At 43.5% G+C, this 20906-nt stretch overlaps 1 protein-coding gene across 3 annotated transcripts in view; it reads left to right on the forward strand.

The window, feature by feature from the left end:
* The first annotated feature begins 211 nt into the window (after positions 1-211).
* The window catches only part of USP25 (ubiquitin specific peptidase 25), a 114303-nt gene continuing 93608 nt past the window's right edge, over positions 212-20906 (forward strand). For 2 of the 3 annotated variants that reach the window (XM_073668251.1, XM_073668252.1), the window contains exon 1: positions 212-691. In XM_073668251.1, the coding sequence (XP_073524352.1) occupies positions 650-691 (42 nt within the window). In that variant the 5' untranslated portion in view covers positions 212-649. The remainder of the gene's footprint in view (positions 692-20906) is intronic. The other variant, XM_073668253.1, reaches the window with a different exon arrangement.

The following is a 20906-nucleotide window of genomic DNA, read 5'->3' on the forward strand; positions in this document are numbered from 1 at the left end:
TTCTGGACATCAGAATGGGCATTAAAGTGGGCAAATAGCCAATTTTTCACCTAGTGTATATAGCTATGGCTGTGTATATATGCGTGTGCTGTTGTATGTATCTAGATATTTTCCATGTATGTATCTGCGTTATTTCTTCACCCCATCCACACTACAAGGCCTGAGCCACTTCTTCCGGCGCCTCATTATGAGCTCAGCCCCTCGGAGCAGGACGCCCTCCCCTCCAGCCGCTCTGTAGTGAGGAGACTACAATGGAGGGTCTCTGGGCAGCTCCTGTCTGGCCATGTCAGTGCCGGCCTGTCTGCACGGCAGAGGCTCGTACTCCATAGTGGCCGCAGCCGTGTGAGTGAGCACAGCCGCCATAGGGAGCGCCGCGCTGTATCAGGCAGGGGAGCCCTCCAGGACGGCCGCCCCCTGCTGGACATGTGAGGAGTGGGCGTGGTGAAGCAGCGGCCGCCGCTGGGAGACTCGGGCGGTGTCGGTAGCAGCAGTTGAAGCCAGGTTGGGGCGTCTATTCCCGGCTGCCGGACCCCCCGCAGTGCATGGCTCATGTGCCCGCCCAGCTCTCCTGACACCCGGTCACTGTGCAGCCGCTGCCCCGTGCTCTGGATCTCAGCAGAAGCGGCGGGAGGAGGGGAGGAGCTGGGCCATGACCGTGGAGCAAAATGTCCTGCAGCAGAACTCCCAGAAGGTAAGAGCCGCCCTGCTGCCCCTGCTGTGTGCACGGTGCCCGGCCTGCGCTGCCCCGCATGCACTGCCCCCACATTTCCTGCTCTACCGGGCAGTGGACCCCCAAATTATGTGCATGGGGGCACATTGTGTGCCAGGGCATGCACTGGTGATCTATGGTGCCGCCCTCTACTGCAGGGGGATGTGTATGGCTCCAGCATAGCCTGCAGCGCTGTACAACCAGTAATAAGTCACTGGGCCATGGAGCTTGCCCTCCAGAGTCGGGGTCTCTCACCGTGTGCAGCCCCCTATATCTGTACATGTGATGTGCAGGGTGATGCATTGTCGCCGGCCCCCACGGATGCATTTTTGCCGGCCCGTCCTGCCCTCCTGTCTTTGGCTATTTTGTGCTAACGCGATCCATCCCCCTAGACGAGCGCAGGGTCGGGGGCAGCAGGCAGGTGGGTGGCCGTGTGAGGTGGCTGCTCCGTCGGCTTCTCTGTTTACTCCAGCTCGTGGTCTAGGAGCCTAATTCTGGAGTTGGGGGTGGGGCGCTGGTGCCACTCCCGTGCCGGCGGGGGGCGCTGGTGCCACTCCCGTGCCGGCGGGGGGCGCTGGTGCCACTCCCGTGCCGGCGGGGGGCGCTGGTGCCACTCCCGTGCCGGCGGGGGGCGCTGGTGCCACTCCCGTGCCGGCGGGGGGCGCTGGTGCCACTCCCGTGCCGGCGGGGGGTGCTGGTGTCACTCCCGTGCCGGCGGGGGGGCGCTGCTGGCACAATGCAGCCCCCTTCACCTGCCATGTAATGCAGCGGCGGCATATATGGACCTGTGTCCTGGCCAAAGTCATCGTGTAGCCCCAGTGGTGGTCAGTGGGTGACATGTCGCTGTAAGGCCTTCTGTCAGAGGTAGAGGTTGGCGAAAATCCCTGACAAAAGGCATAAACGCAGCATGGGACACCACTGAGCCCCCATAGACTTCAACGTGCTCCTTGTGACTCGCATGTGATCTGCATCGCCACTGTTTTTTTTTTTTTGTTTTTTTTCCAGCCAAATCGCAGTTCTTGTATGGTTTTGGTCACTGTGTTGTCCCAGTCTGCACTGTTAGAGGTTTCTTTTTATATCTGATTTTCAGAAAGCTGGGTGATGCCCTGACGGTCAGTATTCCAGCCACTCACCCCGACTGTCGCTCACGTTGCCTGTCCTGCTATATTGTGGTTCTTGTACATAGAAGTATCAGATTTGTCACTCAGGTGTCACCCAACTTTCCCAAACTCCAATCATTGTGCTGTAACTTCTACTTTTCCAGAATGCAGAAATTTATTTCCCTCACTAGGCGATAAATCCGAGCTGTATAGTGACACGCTGGTGGGTTTCTGGCCCTGGTCACAGGGCTGTGGAGTCAGTATAAAATGGACCGACTACGACTCCTAAAATATATAATAAATTGGGTACAGCAGTTTGTGGGGAATATTTTTTCATAAGAATTTGGGAAAGTTATGAAGTGTCCTATTCCTGATCTAAGGGTCTAGACTTTTAGCTGAGATGAATCTGTGCTACAGTAAATTTATCACTTAAACATGAGCCGTGTATGAGGGAGTCGGAGGTTTAGCTTACCAACTCCACAGCCCTGCTGGCCCAAACTTATTAATTCCATTTTAAAGTTTGCCATAATATATACACAACTTTTTGGACCTCCCTGATACCTGGAAGGAAAGGATTCTACCCTCCTTCTATCATTTCTAGAAACAATACTCCTGACGAGCAGAATGTATTCTCCGCAGTTTGACACTTTGTATTAATTAGGAATTTTATGAACACTGCTGGTCTATGGGGAGGGGGTGTGTTTTATTTATTTTACTTGCATATATAGCGCTTTTAATTCCACAGCGCTTTACATACATTACATACATCACTGTCCCCATTGGGGCTCACAGTTTACTTTCCCTATCCTTATGTCTTTGGAGTGTGGGAAGAAACCGGAGACCCCGGAGGAAACCCACACAAACACGGGGAGAATATACAGACTCCTTGCAGATGTTGTCCTTGGTGGGATTTGTTCCCAGGACCCCAGCGCTGCAAAGCAACAGTGCTAACCCCTGAGCCACCGTGCTGCCCATGAATGCATCCAGTCATTAACCCCGCAGTGCCTGTAGCTAGCGGCCGACCTCTGCACTTTGTGGCTTTCCATCTTGGCATATAGGGACAGGTTGTAACAGGGTGATACTTCCCTCCCTATTCTATTGATGGTGCATATAAAGGTAAAACTCCGGTGAAGAATTGGAACTTTCACTTATAATTCTCCTTTATGTTCTATGAGACATAAAAACTGAATCCGTGCCGGCCTTGACCATCACACGCTTTTTTATTTTGCTATCTGTGCGTTTTTCAGCGTAATGCTGTGTGTGATACCCAGGGCTGTGGAGTCAGAGTCGGTATAAAATGGACCGACTCTGACTCCTAAAATATATAATAAATTGGGTACAGTAGTTCAATGCAGAATGTTCTGAATATTTTTTCATAGGAATTTGGGAAAGTTATGAAATGCCCTATAAATGGCTGTTCTATTCCTGATCTAAGGCTACATTCACACACAGCGTTTTTGCTGCGTTTTTTGAGGATACGTTTTTCAGCTGCAAAAGCAGATCAGCTTTTTAAAAAACCGCATCACCTGAAAGGTTTTTGAGCTCGTAGATAATGTTTTCAATAGCAAAAGCAGATTAGAAAACAAATGCTGTGATGGCAAAATCAGTGCATACTCAGACAGTGATAAAAATGCTCCTACAAGAGCTTCCAATCTAAAAAGACATTTCCAACGCTTCCACCCAGAAGTTTTCAAAGCTGTGACTGAGAAAGATAATAGCAGCACCAAGAAACCCGCGCCCAGCACTTCCCGCCAGGCAAAGGAGGAGGAAAGAGCATCTCAAACATCATTAACAAGATATTTTGTAAGTGACAAAAGTTACTGTAACAATGACAGCTGATATGTTTAAAAGACAGCTCATCCAGCTTGTGAAGGACGGCGTACCATTATCATTATTTGCACGACCAGCTTTTACAGCTCTTAATGGAGAAATGGCTGCAAACTTGGTGTTTCTCTGGAAAGAGAAAGTATTAGAAAATTAGTGATTGAAGAAGCCCTTAAACAAAAGGAAGATCTTAAAAAGACTCTCAAAAGACGCGTCATATTTCTTAAAATGGATGCCTGCACTCATCACAGACTGAACTATTTTGCCATCAATGTTCGATATGTTTGTGACAACAAAGAAATTGTTACCAAGACACTGGCAGTAAAGATACTAAGGCTGAGTTCACACGATGCGTATTTCATGCGTTTCCGCGGCGTTTTTGCAGTTGCGTAAACGCCGCGGAAACGCATGAAAAACGCATGGTAGAAGGGAAGCAATGTTCCCCAATGGAAATCCGCATGTGCTGTGCCCATGATGCGGATTTTTGACCGCAGCGTGAACGCTGCGGTCAAAAATCCGCAGCATGTCAATTAATTTTGCGGAAACGCGGCGATTTCGCCGCCATTGACTTGCATTAGAACGCGCCAATTCCGCAAGACAGCATCTGTACTTACGCTATTGGCGCGTTCTAATGTGCGGATGGTACCCGGGTGTGGAGGAGAGGAGAGTCTCATCCACACCCAGGTACCATTAAAAAAGCTGTAAAAAAAGAATAAAATAAAAAATAAATGTATTCTTACCATCTGTCGGCCCGCGCAGCGCTCCCGCTTGGTTCCCGGCACTTGCAGTGAGTTGTAGGACCTGCGCTGACGTCAGTCATGTAACGGGTCACGTGACGCTGACGTCGGCAGGTCTTTCAATTCAAAGTTGCCGGCAGCCGGGAACTTTGTAAAGCAGGACAGCGCGGGCCATCGGAGGTAAGTATATACACTCTCTCGGGTCACACTATATAAATCCATGCTGTTTGCATGGATTTATATAGTGTGACCTAGTTGTCAAGCACTTTCCAGGTGATGCTAAAATCGCCTGGAAAGCGCTTGTCAATCTGCATGCGGAAACGCATCTGGATCCGCATGTATTCTGCAGGAAAAACGCATGCACAATCTGCATGCGTTTTTTTCTGCCAGGGAGATGCAGAAATTTTCTGCTTCATTTCTGCATCGTGTGCACATACCCTAAAGCTCATCACAGCAGCCAGTTTCTCCAGGCCTTAGTGGAAAAACTTCTGCAAGATTACCAACTCAAAAGAACAGGTTCTTGCTATTGTATCGGACAATGCTTCAAACATGATAAGTACAATTACTGATGAATGAGAGTAATGAACAACAGCTAGAAGAAAATTTAGGATCCAGTATGTTTGAGATGGAAGGCCACAGTGCTGTTCATGTAACTGAGGAACAAACAGATATTACAACAGAAGAACAGCAAAATTACACTTTAGAAATAGATGATCTTGTTGAAGCTGCTTCACACCTCTTTCCTATTCATCACGTGCGCTGTGTTATGCACACGCTTCACATGGCAATAAGAGATAGTCTGCAAAAGGGACATGCCGGAAATCTGATTGGAAAAGTGAGGAAATTGGTTATTGCCGCCAGAACCCCTAAAATTGATTCCATCTTGAAGAGACGTGCTGGGAAAGGGGCAATTGTTGATCAAGCCACTCGGTGGGGCAGCACTTATTTAATGATTGAGCGATTGCTTGAACTAAAACCCTTTCTTATAGATATGGCGAACCCTCAGGTAACCCTAAATGAAGGTCAATGGACACAGGTGGCTGAATTGAAGGAATTGCTTAATCACCCATTTACCGAGACTAAAAAATTACAAGCTGAGGATTTAACTCCTGGTATTTTCATAAGGGAGTGGAAGAACTTGCTATTTTGCCTGTCCCAAAGAGGAGGTTTAATCGCAGATGGCATTTCTGCTTCAATGAAACAGAGAGAGACACAGATATTGGAAAATAAAAATTTTCTGGCAGCTGTTTATGTGGACCCGAGTCATCGTATACTGCTTGATGATCAACAGCTTACTAAAGGAAAAGAAGCTCTGACTGAGGTAGCAGTTAGGATGAGTGGCCTACAGGAGGACTGCCAGGAGGACTTTGGTCCTGACAGTGCTACTGCTGCCATATCTTCATCCTCATCAGATGAGGAGTTTGACTTTGACAAGTATTTGGATGACATGGACCAGGCAAAGCGTTGCCGCAAGGAAAAAGATTTCACTCCGTCTCCTATAGCAAGCAGATTGACCATATTTCAGCAAAATGTTTCACTTGCTCTCAAAGAAATAGAAAAATTCAACCGTTCATCAAAACTGACTGTGCGCGAGGCAATTCCTTTATACCCGGGAATTGTTAGAGATATTGCCCATGTGGGTACGGCTTTGCCTCCAACCCAAGTTAGTGTAGAGAGGTTATTCTCTAGCCTTAAAATTATTAGGTCAGATTTGAGGTCATCTATGAAGGAGGATCTGATGGAGGCAATTCTATTTCTTAGAACAAATTCATAGACTGCACAAATGTTATTTAGTATGTTTTTGTTGAAAACTGTTTTTTGCCACTTACATAGTTTATTACATAGTGATATATATATATATATATTCGATATTACATTTACAATTTATTACAGTTTTTTGTGTTCTAAAGTTGTATTCCAATAAATAGAACATAATGTATATCTAAATATCATAAAAATGATTAAATGTCTGATGTTCACATTGTACTACAATCAATTTTTCACTTAAATATAAGCAATATATGTGGGAGTCAGAGTCGTGGAGTCGGTGTAAGGGAAATTGAGTAGTCGGAGTCGCAGGTTTGGCTTACCGACTCCACAGCCCTGGTGATACCAGCCTTGGGCTTCTTCACATACATCAGTATTTGTGTCAGTTTTGTTCTCTAATATTCTATGGGGATTTTCATGGGTCTTTATTTTTTTGTGGACGGAGTCCATCCATATTAAAAAAAAAATAATAATAATAAAAAAAATAAAAAAAATAATAATAATGGAGACGTCCTACTTTGGTTCAGTTTGCAGAAAGAAGTCGCCCCTTCAAGCAAATGGGTCAGTAAAAAAAAAAAAAAGACCCATGTGTGGTCTGTTTTTCTCTGACTTGACTGGTAGCTAGGAGAAGCTAGAAAAACCCAATTTGTTTATAAATTCTTCATAATTCCTGTCCTTTCAGGAAGCGATTTCAGAAGTTTCATTATCATCAGAGGCAGGATTACAATGACTGGTAACACCTCTTTACATTCTACACACAGCTCTGTACACAGCTGATAACACAGGATCCACCAAGTCCCATAGATGTCACAGCTCACCTACTCCCCCTCCCTTCACAATGATCTTTTGCACACGCTCATTAGATAATTCAATACAAAAGGTAGAGTCAGGGTTTGACTATCGTGGCTTTGTACACCTTTCCTGAAACAAAAGGAAGTTTGGTCTAAAAAAAAAACAAGATTTCTATTTTTTTAATAAAAAAAAAAATTAGGCCAATTTAGAGAATACACGCAGCATAAAAAACCTGATTTAAACAATACAACATTTCCTGATGTCAAATTCTCTTTAATACGGACAACTAGTCCTAGAGGTATGTCCCCCTGGCTTCACCCTGCTTGGCTAGATTGACAGGTTTCTGCGTATACGCACACAGGGAAGGAAGAGTCAGTCATGTAGAAGCCAACGGGGACACGGGTCTAGGCATATTACATACCTGAGTGCTATGTGATGTTTTATCGGCTAGCACTCGGCCCAGTGTTATACTATGGGGCAGTGCAGATCTGTTATTAGTTTCTCATGCCGATTCGGCACGCTGCGAGTGGCACCAATATTTGGCTCACGCACCCATACAAGTCTATGGGTGCATGAGAATCATCAGACTGCACTCAAATGTCATCTGAGTGCAGTCCAGTGTACTCTCACAGAGACAATGGAGAAATTAAGTTTTCCAACTTCCCCACACCTGTGCTGCGATCCCTTCATGCGAGAGAATCGGATCACCGTAAGATGACACTCGGAGCAAAGTCTGACAGAACTTGAGCCGAATATCGTTATCCCAATCATCCGGATTCTCTCACATGAGTGAATCTATGCCAGTGTGAGCGTACCGTTAAAGTATTTTTTTCTCTGAAACGTTGCAGCATTAATCGCACAGATTTTCACTTATTGGAATTGTCTATAATTAATTTATAATCATCTAACAGTTTCCTTTTAAGACCCATTCACACAGGAGATTTATTGCCTGACCGGTGATCAGTTGATCACATTTTTTATGCAGGCATAAATATGATCCTTGCGTGGCCGTGCATCCTCCTCGCGTGGCCGTGCATCCTCCTCGCGTGGCCGTGCATCCTCCTCGCGTGGCCGTGCATCCTCCTCGCGTGGCCGTGCATCCTCCTCGCGTGGCCGTGCATCCTCCTCGCGTGGCCGTGCATCCTCCTCGCGTAAACAGGGATGTGCTGAGGACACTTAGGACAAGGGAAAATGAACAATCCTTTGGCAGCAAGAACAATGATGGTCAGCCATGAATGTAAATTTCATAGTTCACCTGCTTTAGGGCTCATTCACACGTCCGATTTTTTTTAAATTTATTTTTCACCTACGAGAAAAACGGGCCGACTATTCTGATCAGAATTTGGTCCGAGTGTCATCAGTTTTTCTCGTACATGGAGAAATAAAAATGTTTCTACACCTTCTCCATTCAGACAGTACGTCAAAATCGGACCCCACTCAGATGTCATCTGAGCACTGTCTATTTTTTTTCCGCCGACCCTCAGATCAAACTTGGACATGTCTCCGAACCACTTGGTTCAAGGAAAAAATGGGGCATGTGCTCTGCCCTATAGAATATCATGAGTACAAGTGCTATCCGTGAAAACCATGGATAGCACTTGGACGCTTGAATGAGCCCTTAGACTGTAGTCTTGGATGCGTTCATGGCTTTTTAAAGGAAAGTGTGTTAAACTGTAATTCTATTAAAATTATATACAAAATATCTAGTTTTTATTTTGTGTACATGTTCATATTTAGCGTATTTTTCGGACCATAAGACGCACCTAGGTTTTAGAGGAAGAAAATAGAAAAAAATGTAAGCAAAAATATGGTTATAATGCACTGTTATGGGGGAGGGGGTCTGCTGCTGCTGACACTGCTGACTTCCCCTTGAGAAAGCGTGCGGGTGGCACGCGAAACGTGTGTTTTTCAGCCTTCTGCACTCCGGGCTGGGCCAGATTTGTTTCCTAATAATGGGTAAGGTTACTTATTCATGAAGATTTTAGGATTACTTGGTCATAATTTCTATACTATAAAAAAACTCTTCATATAAATTTATATTTGTTACCTCTGCTCCTTATCCTAGATTTACTATTAATGTGACAGTCAAACTTTTGATCACTGTGGCTTGTACCCGGAATGTTTATTACCATTTCTGTCTATCATGTCTATTTTTATGTGATTTCAATGTGATTTCTATGTGATTTTTTAATCTATTTTCTCTAATAAAAACGTGTATATTTTTATAAAAAAAGAGATACTCCTTTGTTTCTCCTGTTTGACATATATTTCTCTGTTGGAGTATGTAGTTATATATTATAAGCACTAATGATCTATAAGGGTCTCACTTAGATTAACTAATTATGCCCATGGGATTTTCTTTAATCATTTTGACACTGGTATTGAGGTAATGTCCCCCAATTCTGTTAATATCCTCCATACTGGTCCTGCCATGTGCCCTCACACAGTGATATGCCATGCCAGAAAATTTACTGCTCCCCACATTGGGATGTGTGCGTGGGGAGCAGTGACCATTCACTCTCTTCAATAGCGCGCACACTGTGACCGCAGCGCGGCTCCTGCTGCCGCTCCGCAGTCTGCGTGCCCGCTTTTAAAGACCATGAATATTCACTACAACCCATGGGAGTGGATTGTAGTGAATATTCATGGACTTTAAAAGCGGGCACACAGACCGCAGAGCGGCAGCAGGAGCTGCGCTGCGGTCACAGTGTGCTCTATTGAGGAAAATGAATATTCATTGCTCTCCACACCCATGGGCGCGGGGAGCAGGGAATATTAATTTTCTTTAGCAGCGAGCACAGGGTAGGCTGCAGAAGGCGGCTCCTGCCTCCTGTGCCCCGCTCATCCACCGCTGCCCCCCCACCCCACACAGCCATAGTATATAGTACAGATAAGGACATGTATAGTTTGGACTATAAGACGCACCCCCCACTTTCCTCCAAAATTTTTGGAGGAAAAAAGTGCGTCTTATACTCTGAAAAATACGGTACCTATTTTAGTTATATATGATGATCCCCATTAGGTTTCTTACAAGGCTATTTAGAACGTCACATGCTTTTTGGATACTGAATTTTGGCACTAAATAAAGAGATCCATAACTCTGGAACTATATAATGCATTTAAAAAACAAGCAATGAATACTTACTGGAGCAGCTGGAATAAAAAAGCAAAGATCGGCCACTTTAGTCCTCTTTAAAGGGAAAATGTCATCAGAAAATGACCTATTAACTCCCTCGTGAGGGAAACTGTTACAAACTCTTCCTGAAACTACAGGAAGTATGAGCCTAAAATAGCCCCCCATGGGCAGCAAGTGTGAAAATTGCAAGATTACGAATTTTGAGTTTTTTTTTAATGCAGGTCGTGATATGAAAAATAAAATTGCTATATATATATATATATATATATATATATATATATATATATATATATATATATATATATATATATATATATATATATATATATATATTTTTTTTTTACTGCAAAAACCTAATTTTTCTGATGATACGTTCCCTTTAAATCTAGCTGGCTCCTGAGCACTATAGTATTTTGTCCATCCCAATATTCATGGCTCCTAGATGGAATTTTTTTTGGGCATTTGGTATAAGCAATTGTTTTTTTTTTTTTTTTAAGAATTTTAAAAAGCTTAAATTTCGGGAGTTTTTGACCTAAAAAAAAAAAAAAACCATCACTAATGCCAGCAAACAATGCAGCCTTAGAAAGGAGAGATCATACAGAAATAACCCATATGATACAAGCCCGACTGTCTTGTTTACCTCTTTTTTGGCAGCAGATAAATTGATATTTTTGGAAGCCTTTTCAGGGAGAGTAAGATTCTAATAAGCTGCACTGCGTGTAATCCCGGTCAGTGTTAGAGTAGGGGGTCTGTGTTTTTGAGTACCATGTTTTTCACAGATAGCACTCGTGCCTACAATAATCTAAGGGGTTATTCACATATCTGTGATTTTTCGTGGACCAAGAAGTGTGCCCAAAATTGCGGAGACATGACCAATATTAGTCAGTGTTGGATCAAACTCGCCAATGCAAGTCTCTGGCTCCGTTAAAAAAAAAAAAATTGGGCGTTACTCGGATGCCGTCTGATTTTCAAGGAATGCTAGCAAGAGCCCTTAGGACAGGAATGTCAAACTCAAACACACAGAGGGCCAAAATGAAAAACTTGGACAAAGTCGCGGGCCAACCAGTATATAGTATAATGGGCCCCACATAGTCCTCCATACAGAATAATGGGCCCTACACAGTCCTCCATACAGGATAATGGGCCCCACACAGTCCTCCATACAGGATAATGGGCCCCACACAGTCCTCCATACAGGATAATGGGCCCCACACAGTCCTCCACGCAGGATAATGGGCCCCACACAGTCCTCCACGCAGGATAATGGGCCCCACACAGTCCTCCACGCAGGATAATGGGCCCCACACAGTCCTCCACGCAGGATAATGGGCCCCACACAGTCCTCCACGCAGGATAATGGGCCCCACTCAGGACAATGGGCCCCACGCAGTCCCCCCATGCTGGACAATGGGCCCCACACAAGGGTGGTGGTCCTTGTGCCGTGGGCCAAATATAACCACCCTGTGGGCCAGAGTTTGACATGTATGCCTTAGGATATGGTGGAGGAAATGTCTTCAACAGTATTCTGTCATCTGTGCTGGTCTTCTCTAGTGTGGTACTTATTTTCGTCGCTCTTGGTAAACAGGCTTTCCTTTTTAGATGTGGTCTTTTTCGCTTGCCAGCTTTTTGCATAGAAACTTTAGAGAGGTCACCAGGTTGAATTACTAAAGTAAGATTATTCAGGTCAGGACCCACTACGAGGTTTGCCGTGACGTGGCAGTGGCTTCATACAGTCTGATCAGAATGTTAAACTAAGAACCTCATGTTCAGTTATATGTATTTTTGCCGAAGAGGCATTAGATCAAATGTATGATTTTTGGAGGTGCGGTCCATGCTCTTTTTTTTTTCCCCCAAAAAGAGAGACTTTTGCTAACAGGTTGTATAAGGTTTTGCAGTATAGAAACACAGACCTTAAAGAGTCTATCTCCCGCAAACTTCAAATTAAACTAATTAAATATCTATAGAGTCCCTATGAAAATCATACCAGTAACGTACATGTTAGTGGTAGGTGCCCAAAATTTCACTTTTAATCCATATGCAAACAAGGGTGCACAATGTTTTGGTGCAGTTTTGCGCTATATGATTTGCTGAGCTTGATTGACAACGCTCACTTTCTTAGGCCTCTATCACACGTCTGGATATTTCCAGTACCGGAGATATCCGTGTGTACGATACGTGTGGCAACCGTGTGCCGTATCAGTATCACATATAACGGTGCCTGGGAATCAGCGGTACAGTGCCGAACGCTTTCCTCATCATTGTCCCCTGCACGCCCTGCGATCAGCGCCAGCAGGGGACAGTGTTGAGATTAGTATTCTGCTCCCGCTCTCTCCTAGGTTAAAAGTAAGAATAAAATTAAAAAATCCTTCTTTCAACTTCGGGCAGGTGAGTATAAGTGTCCTGCGCTGTAATCCATCTGACCGCACACGCTGAGGAGCAGAGGAAAATGACTCGCTCCAGCGAACGGGCCCCTGTCCTGTCACTCAGAGAGCTCAGCGCAGGTCAGCGGCGCGCTTGCTGCAGCGAGTCATTCTCCTCAGCGTGTGCGATCGCCTCAAGCCACCGCAGACACTGATGCAGAACTGTCAGATGGATTACAGAATGGGACAGTATGTCGGACATGTGAGTATTATGGTTGGTTTTTTTTTGTTTGTTTTTTTTACAGGGAACAATGGCTTCAGGAAATTAGGTGTAAAGGTGAGTATAATGTTTTTTTATTCTATTCTTATTTTACACTTGCTGGACACAGCAGGGGCTGAATACAACTCTCAACATTGTCCCCTGCTCAAGCTGATCTCAGCGCCGGCAGGGGACAATGATAACAGATGCCTGCAGCACCCAATGCTTTGGAATAGTGTGAACAGTACCGCTGATTCCCAGGCGCCGGTACGTGTCACACTGATGACACACAGTTTGGGCACCCTGATGCAAACGATTCGGCACCCTGCATGGTTAGTACCTAGTAGCGCCCCCTTTTGAATGCATCACATCTTGTAAACACTTTTTGTAGCCAGACAAGAGTCTTTCAATTAGTGTTTGAGGGATTTTCATCCATTATTCCCTGGAAAATTCTTCATTGTACATAACAAGGGCACAGTGCAAGTGTCCCCTAGGGTGTAGCACACTTTGTGAAACCCAGGTCTATTAACCTAGATTGAGACATTGGAATCGGTTAAGGCACATGCTCATGGATGCCACTTGTTCCTATGTAAGTCTAAGGGACTGTTCACATGTCTGTGATTTTTTTGCAGACTGAGTGGTCCATGCAAAATCACGGAGACCTGGTCAGTATTGATCCGAGTGTCTGATCGAACTCTGTAATGAAAGTCTATGGGTCTGTGAAAAAAAAAAATATCGGACAGGATTCGGATGCTATCAGATTTCTATCTGTTTTTTACAGACTGATGGGAGAAGGTGGAGAAACTATTTCATTTTTTTTAAAATTTTCTCAGAAAATCTGATCTATAACCCTGATGAAATTCTCGATCGAGAAAATCACTGACGACTGAGCGATCCCTTACTGATAGAACCAGCGGAAATATCCTCAGTGCAGTGCAATACCCTGGCAGTACATGGGTTACACACCTCGGAGGAACTTGGTCAATATTTCTTTATCTTCCGAACATTTGTCGCCTGCAAGTTATCTGCTTCCCAAGATTCCTTGTTCTTGGAATATATTCTGTTTTGGGGAATATGATGAATAGTATATCGTTACTATCCGACTTCTGCAAACCTCATTTAGGACCTCGATTTGTTGGGTAGACATTATTATGACTTAACCCCTGTGCGTTCCCACGATTGGCTCTTTTTACTAATTAAAAGATTTAAAATAGTGTATAGTGATGAGTAAAAGGGTCCTGCTTATTATTTTGCCTGCTAAGGTTATGGATGGGCGCCATTTTGATTTTTTGTGCCACCAATGGTTGAACTGCGTCTGCTCATTCCAAGGGGACTCGTATATCTTTTGGTACAATCTAAAAAAAAAAAAAAAAAAAAAAAATCCAGTGTACAATTTCTGATGGTTTCCCAGTGAGATAAGCGGACTTGGGTTTTTCTGGCACTTATCACTTCATCTGAAATAACATGCATACTTGGCTCAGCCGAGAATTCTCTTTGTGGGGACTCTGGCTGACCTCTCTTGTATATGGCCACCATTATATAAGTTCCGTCAGCCCAGAATGTAATGTAAAATGCTGGAGGAAAGGATGTTTTCTTTTTGATGGGAGAGACACCAGCCATCCCGGAAAGGTTAACCAACGTCCGATGTATTCACTGTTTGGCACCGTGTACGGCAGACGTGCAGTGAAACCTTATAATGTAAAGTGTGGGGGAACAGGTGGCGGTCATGGGATACGGAGATGTGCCAGGTCAGACTATGCACATAGGATTTGGCAGAGGTCTCCCAGCCGGGAAATATGTTGAATACGAAATTGAATCTATAACTTGAGAATTAAAAAATGCTGCGCCGGTCACATGTGTAATAAGTCCACAGCGGGGAGTTGTAATGCTGCCAGATGCTCCGTCATACTGTGCGTATAGGATTACTACCAAATGGAAAAAAAAAAGTACTATATTCTACCCCCCCCACAAAGTTCCCCTAAATAACACATTATCCCTATTAAAGAGGTTTTAAAAGAATCCAGAAAAGGAATTGGGGTTATGAGATAAAATAATAATAAAGTGCTCCTGATGCAGCTTCATTGCTCATAGAGATAAGCGAAACTGAGCCTAAACGTTTGGGTTTGGGTAAGAAATAAAAAAAATCTTCCTTTTTTTCTCACTAACTGTCCAGTCCGAACGCCAAAGTTCGGGTCTCCATTGTTTTCAATGGGTTTCGGGTTCAGTTCTGGTACCTGAACTGAACTTTGGAATAACGTTCGGGTCGGGTACCAGAACTTGAACTTCCACAGGGTCCGCTCATCTCTACTCAACTGTCTTTCTTAATTTGGCTGCAGGTATAAAATCCTGTCGATCATTCACCTTAGCGCCCCCCTCCCTCAATAAGCTACCCATCATCCCCACAATACGCGCTGCAACTCTAAATGCCAAGTGCTCTCTGGATGCAGAACCAGGTGATTTTGTGGTGTCCAGGAGAATGTGAATTGGCCTCTAGTTCGTGTTCAGATTGCTACAAACTTTTCACGGTTCATACAGGGACCCCAATGACGTAGAGGTTTTATTGTGTCCTCTGATAGCCACTTTCAACGACGATAGGGTTCTATCAGGTGACTTCCAGAACTGTTCACTTCCACATCGGTGGTGTTGATGACGTTCCAAATAGCACAACTGCCGAGTTGTTTGTACGTAACTTTGTCGGTGCAGAGGTTATTAACTCTGGATACCCCCGGATAACCCCTTTAAGTCCCATTCTAGTAGAATTCCAACATAGAGAACTGATAATCATGAAGGAGTTTTCCAACCCCAGGATTTTTTTTACGCCACTGGTTATATAAAATAAGAGTATTGCTCACTGCACCAACGCGCTTCCCTGTTATGCTGCTGTTCTCAGATCATTCTACTGCAAGAATGTTTTATTGATTAACATGAGACCGCTGCAGCCAGTCCCTGCCCTTCGTCATTGCTGGAACCTGGTAAACAACCACAGAAAGCTGATTAGTTAAGTTTTACTTGTTTTTGCTTTTTTATACGATTGAAGGTGAACAAGGAAGAAACGCTGGCACTGCTTACATAACTAAATCCAAGGGAAACGGAATCATCCAAAATATTCAGAATCTATGCCCAGATCTTGCGGTACTCCGCTTTAAAAAGATAGAGCATGATTCTTGGAAGGCAAAATATAGAATACATAGCAGCACTCCCCATTGGCATATCTGTGAAAACACAGTCATCTGATGGTCAACAAAGACATAAAACGAGCGATCAAAAATATGTTTTGCCTGAGTACGTGCTTCTTACGGCTCTCCTCCATTTTATATAATTGTCAATTGTCTGTAAAACGTTCATGGTGTTGGAAAACTGTCTTAACAGTTAGGAGACTATTGAAAATTTGTAAAAAAAAAAAAAAAATGTGTACCTTTGTTTTTTTTCCCTCTATTATATAGTTTTCTTTGTCTTTAGATTATTACAATAGAACTTGGTAATCAGAGTGGACAGCGCCTTGTGTAATGCTTCTTTCGTTTTATTTTTACCTCCTGACTTTCCTGATGTTTTACGTGGAGATACTTTTTTTTTTTATTTATTTATTTTTTACCCTTTTTGATTTTTTTTAAAGCAAAAAACAATTTTATGTTCTGCATCCTGTGAAACGAGAAGTCCTTCCGGTCTAAAATTAGCAGATCTGTAAGTTTATATTAATAGCGCGGTTTCGGTTTGTACGTCGTACTTGTGGTGAACGTTCTGCATATGGTACGTTTACATGGAAACTAGACCTGTATCGCATTGTTATAGATTTCTGTAAATTTGAATATTCAGCTTCCCCTTTTCTTCTATCACAGGTTTGTGTATATATACAGTGCGTGCATAGACACGAACACACAGACTTGTGATAGAAGAAAAGGGGAAACTGAATATTCAAATATATATAAAAAAAATCTATTCCTATTATTTTTTCTAAGCTGTTATTTGGAGATGATCCATTCAGTTCTCGTCCTGGTTCTGTCATTTACGGCAACCTCTCTTCACCTTTTCACTTGATATTCTGGGCACCTCCAGTACTTACTAGTCCCCGAGTAATGTACATGGTACTCCATAGATGCCTTATATATACTTTTGCACAAGTATATTTGATGTAACTGTTTGTTTTTTGTGTGTAGTTAAAAACTGTTTGCTACTGATCTTTGCGTTGTTCGCTTTCTTTTTCTTTTTTTTTTGCAAATAACTCAAAAGCAGTAGGTTATAGAGAGTGGATACTTGGTTTAAACCTGGTTTATCTGTATTACAATGGTGCAGATTGTCCCATCCTTTGGCTTTAAATTAATATTTGCTTTCGTGTTCCGTTTTTTTGGCAAATATCTCAAACGCTCTTGTATTATAATATTTCACATACATACACACTTCTCCTTCATGGACCCGTATACTTGTATTAGCCCTATTCATCCATAATACTGGAAAAAAATGATAAATAGCCCCGCAGATTATAATGGGTACTAGTATCTGTTGTTTTCAAGGATACAGCACGTACATCTTCATTGAGGCCTTAGACCAAACATGTCAAACTTTGGCCCGTGGGCCAAATCTGGCTCGCAGGGTGGTTTTATTTGGCCTGCGACACCACAACCACCACCCATATGTGGGGGCCATTATTCTGTATGGAGGACTATGTGGGGCCCATTATTCTGTCTGAAGGACTGTGTGGGGCCCATTATTCTGTTTGAAGGACTGCGTAGGGGGCCCATTATTCTGTTTGAAGGACTGTGTAGGGGGCCCATAATACTGTATGAAGGACTGTGTAGGGGGCCCATAATACTGTATGAAGGACTGTGTAGGGGGCCCATAATACTGTATGAAGGACTGTGTAGGGGGCCCATAATACTGTATGAAGGACTGTGTAGGGGGCCCATAATACTGTATGAAGGACTGTGTAGGGGGCCCAAAATACTGTATACTGGTTGGCCCATGACTTTGTCCAAGTTTTTCATTTTGCACCTCTGTACAAACAGAGTGATCTATTTCAAGTGTTTATTTCTGTTAATGTTGATGATTATGGCTTAGAGCCAATGAAAACACAAAAGTCATTATCTCAGTAAATTAGAATACTTTATAACAGCTTGAAAAATGTTTTGAAAATCCGAAATGTTTGTCTACTGAAATGTCTGTTCAGTAAATGCACTCAATACTTGGTCGGGGCTCCTTTTGCATCAATTACTGCATCAATGCGGCGTGGCATGGAGGCGATCAGCCTGTGGCACTGCTGAGGTGTTATGGAAGCCCAGGTTGCTTTGATAGCAGCCTTCAGCATTGTTGTGTCTGGTGTCTCATCTTCCTCTTGACAATACCCCATGGATTCTCTATAATAGATTCTCTATGGGGTTAAGGTCAGGCGAGTTTGCTGCCATTCAAGCACAGTGATACTGTTGTTTGTAAACCAGGTATTGGTACTTTTGGCAGTGTGGACAGGTGCCAAGTCCTGCTGGAGAATGACATTTCCATCTCCATAAAGCTTGTCGGTAGAGGGAAGCATGAAGTGCTCTAAAATTTCCTGGTAGACGGCTGTGCTGACTTTGGTCTTGATAAAACACAGTGGACCTACACCAGCAGATGACATGGCCCCCCCCAAACCATCACTGATTGTGGAGACTTCACACTAGACCTCCAGCAGCTTGGATTGTGGCCTCTCCACTCTTCCTCCAGACTCTGGGACCTTGATTCTGGCGTTGTCTATTGGTCATGAGTGGCTTGACACAAGGAATGCGACACTTGTAGCCCATGTCCTGGATACGTCTGTGAGTGGTGGCTCTTGTAGCAATGACTCCAGCAGCAGTCCACTCCTTGTGAATCTCCCCCCAATTTTTGAATGGCCTTTTCTTAACAATCCTTTTAAGGCTGCGGTTATCCTGGTTACTTGTGCACCTTTTCCTTCCACTCAACTTTCCATTAATATGCTTGGATACAGCACTCTGTGAACAGCCAGCTTCTTTAGCAATGACCTATTGTGGCTTACCCTCCTTGTGGAGTGTGTCAATGACTGCCTTCTGGACATCTGTCAAGTCAGCAGTCTTCCTCATGATTGTGGAACCTACTGAAACAGACTAAGGGACCTTTTTAAATGCTTAGGAAGCCTTTGCAGGTGTTTTTTGTTAATTATTGTAATTTACTGAGATAATGACTTTTGTGTTTTCATTGGCTGTAAGCTATAATCATCAACATTAACAGAAATAAACACTTGAAATAGATCACTCTGTTTGTAATGACTCTATATAATATGAGTTTCACTTTTTGAACTGAAATAAATTACATTTTTGATATTCTAATTTAGTGAGAAGCACTTGTACATCCTAATACAGTTTGTATGTTTGGTTGATTTGATCGTCCAGTCGCCAGACTCCTCGGATAGTTTCCTTGTCTGTAGCAAGGGCAGATGTGCTGTCGATAGGGCTTATTTTTAGACATGCATAGAAAAAGGGTTGGCACAAAGGCGTCCATGGTCGTGGAACATGTGCACACATTGATCAGAAAGTTGTTCACTCTCTGTAAAGTACTTGGAGTTGCACGACGTCTGCATTATGTAATTCTACTACAGTTTGTAGCTCTCTGTTTACCATGGATGCTTTTACTAGGTGTGTAAGTCTGGAGGCAGACGCTGATTAGTGTGCCAAGGAGCCGGGCGAGAACAAACATCCGCAGTTCCTCCCCGCTTTCCATAGTGGCGCTACTGTAAACAGCTAAAGGCTCATGATGGCTAATAGCTCCAATAACTTTGTAGCAAGTTATTATTGTTAATTCATGTGTTGTATTTTATTCTAATTATCCCCTCCAATCTTTTCCCTGCCATCAATTTATAGAATATATCAAAAATTAAAGCTCATGTTTCACCAGATTTCATAATAGACACTGCATACATGATTAAATAGATCTCTCTGATCCAGTGAGACTGTTGTATTTACTTTGAAAATGCATCCAGCCTATGTACATTGTCCAGATGAAGCCTGTGTTGGTTGTCGCCAAAGCTGCCTTGTGATGTGTCCAGCCACAGCACCTAAGGAACAAATATAATTTATGTATTATTAGGCAAGCAAAAAAAAAAAAGTGAAATCTACTTTTTTATTTTTAATTAGGCCAATTTGCCCTGTGACCCAGATAGAGAAATGGATATAGCTATATACCGGTAGGTGTTTGTGTGTATACACAGCGAGTGAAATAAGTATTGAACACGTCACCAGTTTTCCAAGTAAATATATTTCTAAAGGTGATATTGACGTGAAATTCTCACCAGATGTCATCAACGGCCAATCCACACACGCAAAGAAATCAACCCAAATGTGCCATAACAGCCGCACGAAAGTCCTGGGACCGCGCGTGCTGGCACGGGAGGTGAGTATAAGCATTAGAACGCATGGATTCCGCATCACTGCATCTGTACATGCGGATTCCATGTGTTTCAATGTGCAGATGGTACCCGGGTTTGGAGAAGAGGAGACTCACCTCCAGACCCGGGTACCATAGTACCTGTAAAAAAAAAAAAAAAAAGAATTAAAATAAAAAATAAATATTATACTTGCCTTATAATGGCCCCCTGTCTCCATAGCGATCCATCCTGGCTTCCCGGCAGCTTGCGATGGTCTAAAAGGACCTGCCATGACGTCATTTAGTCATGTGACAGGTCATGCGACCACTGATGTCGGCGGTCGCATGACCCGTCACATGACTAAATGACATCATGGCAGGTCCCCTTACACAACGGCGAGACACCGGGAAGACCGGACGCATCGGATAAGGAGACCGGGGGCCATCAGAAGGTAAGTATAATATTTATTTTTTACTATTCTTTTAAGGTCACCCTATATAAATCCATGCCGGTTGCATGGATTTATATAGTGTAACCAAGTTGTCAAGAACTTTTCCAAGTGATGCTAAAATCAACCCGCATGCGAAATCGCATGATCAAAGCGCTTCAATTCCACTTGTCCCTGGCAGGAAAAACGCATGTACAATCCGCATGTACAATCCGCATGTACAATCCGCATGCGTTTTTTCTGCCAGGGAGATGCAGAAACGCTCAAGAAAAATCCGGAGCATTTCTGCATCTTGGGCTCTTAGCCATACACAGAAACGAGGCCCCAACTTTTGTCTGTTTGATATGGTTAAAATGGTAAAAGAAACTTTTTTTCAGGTAAACAGGAGGGTTTCTAATCTCTGGATGTAAGCAGAGACTGTGAAACTGC

The sequence above is a fragment of the Phyllobates terribilis genome, unplaced genomic scaffold (genome assembly GCF_046119375.1).
Source record: "Phyllobates terribilis strain yellow unplaced genomic scaffold, ASM4611937v1 Scaffold_2__4_contigs__length_985480577, whole genome shotgun sequence".
Classification (NCBI taxonomy): domain Eukaryota; kingdom Metazoa; phylum Chordata; class Amphibia; order Anura; family Dendrobatidae; genus Phyllobates; species Phyllobates terribilis.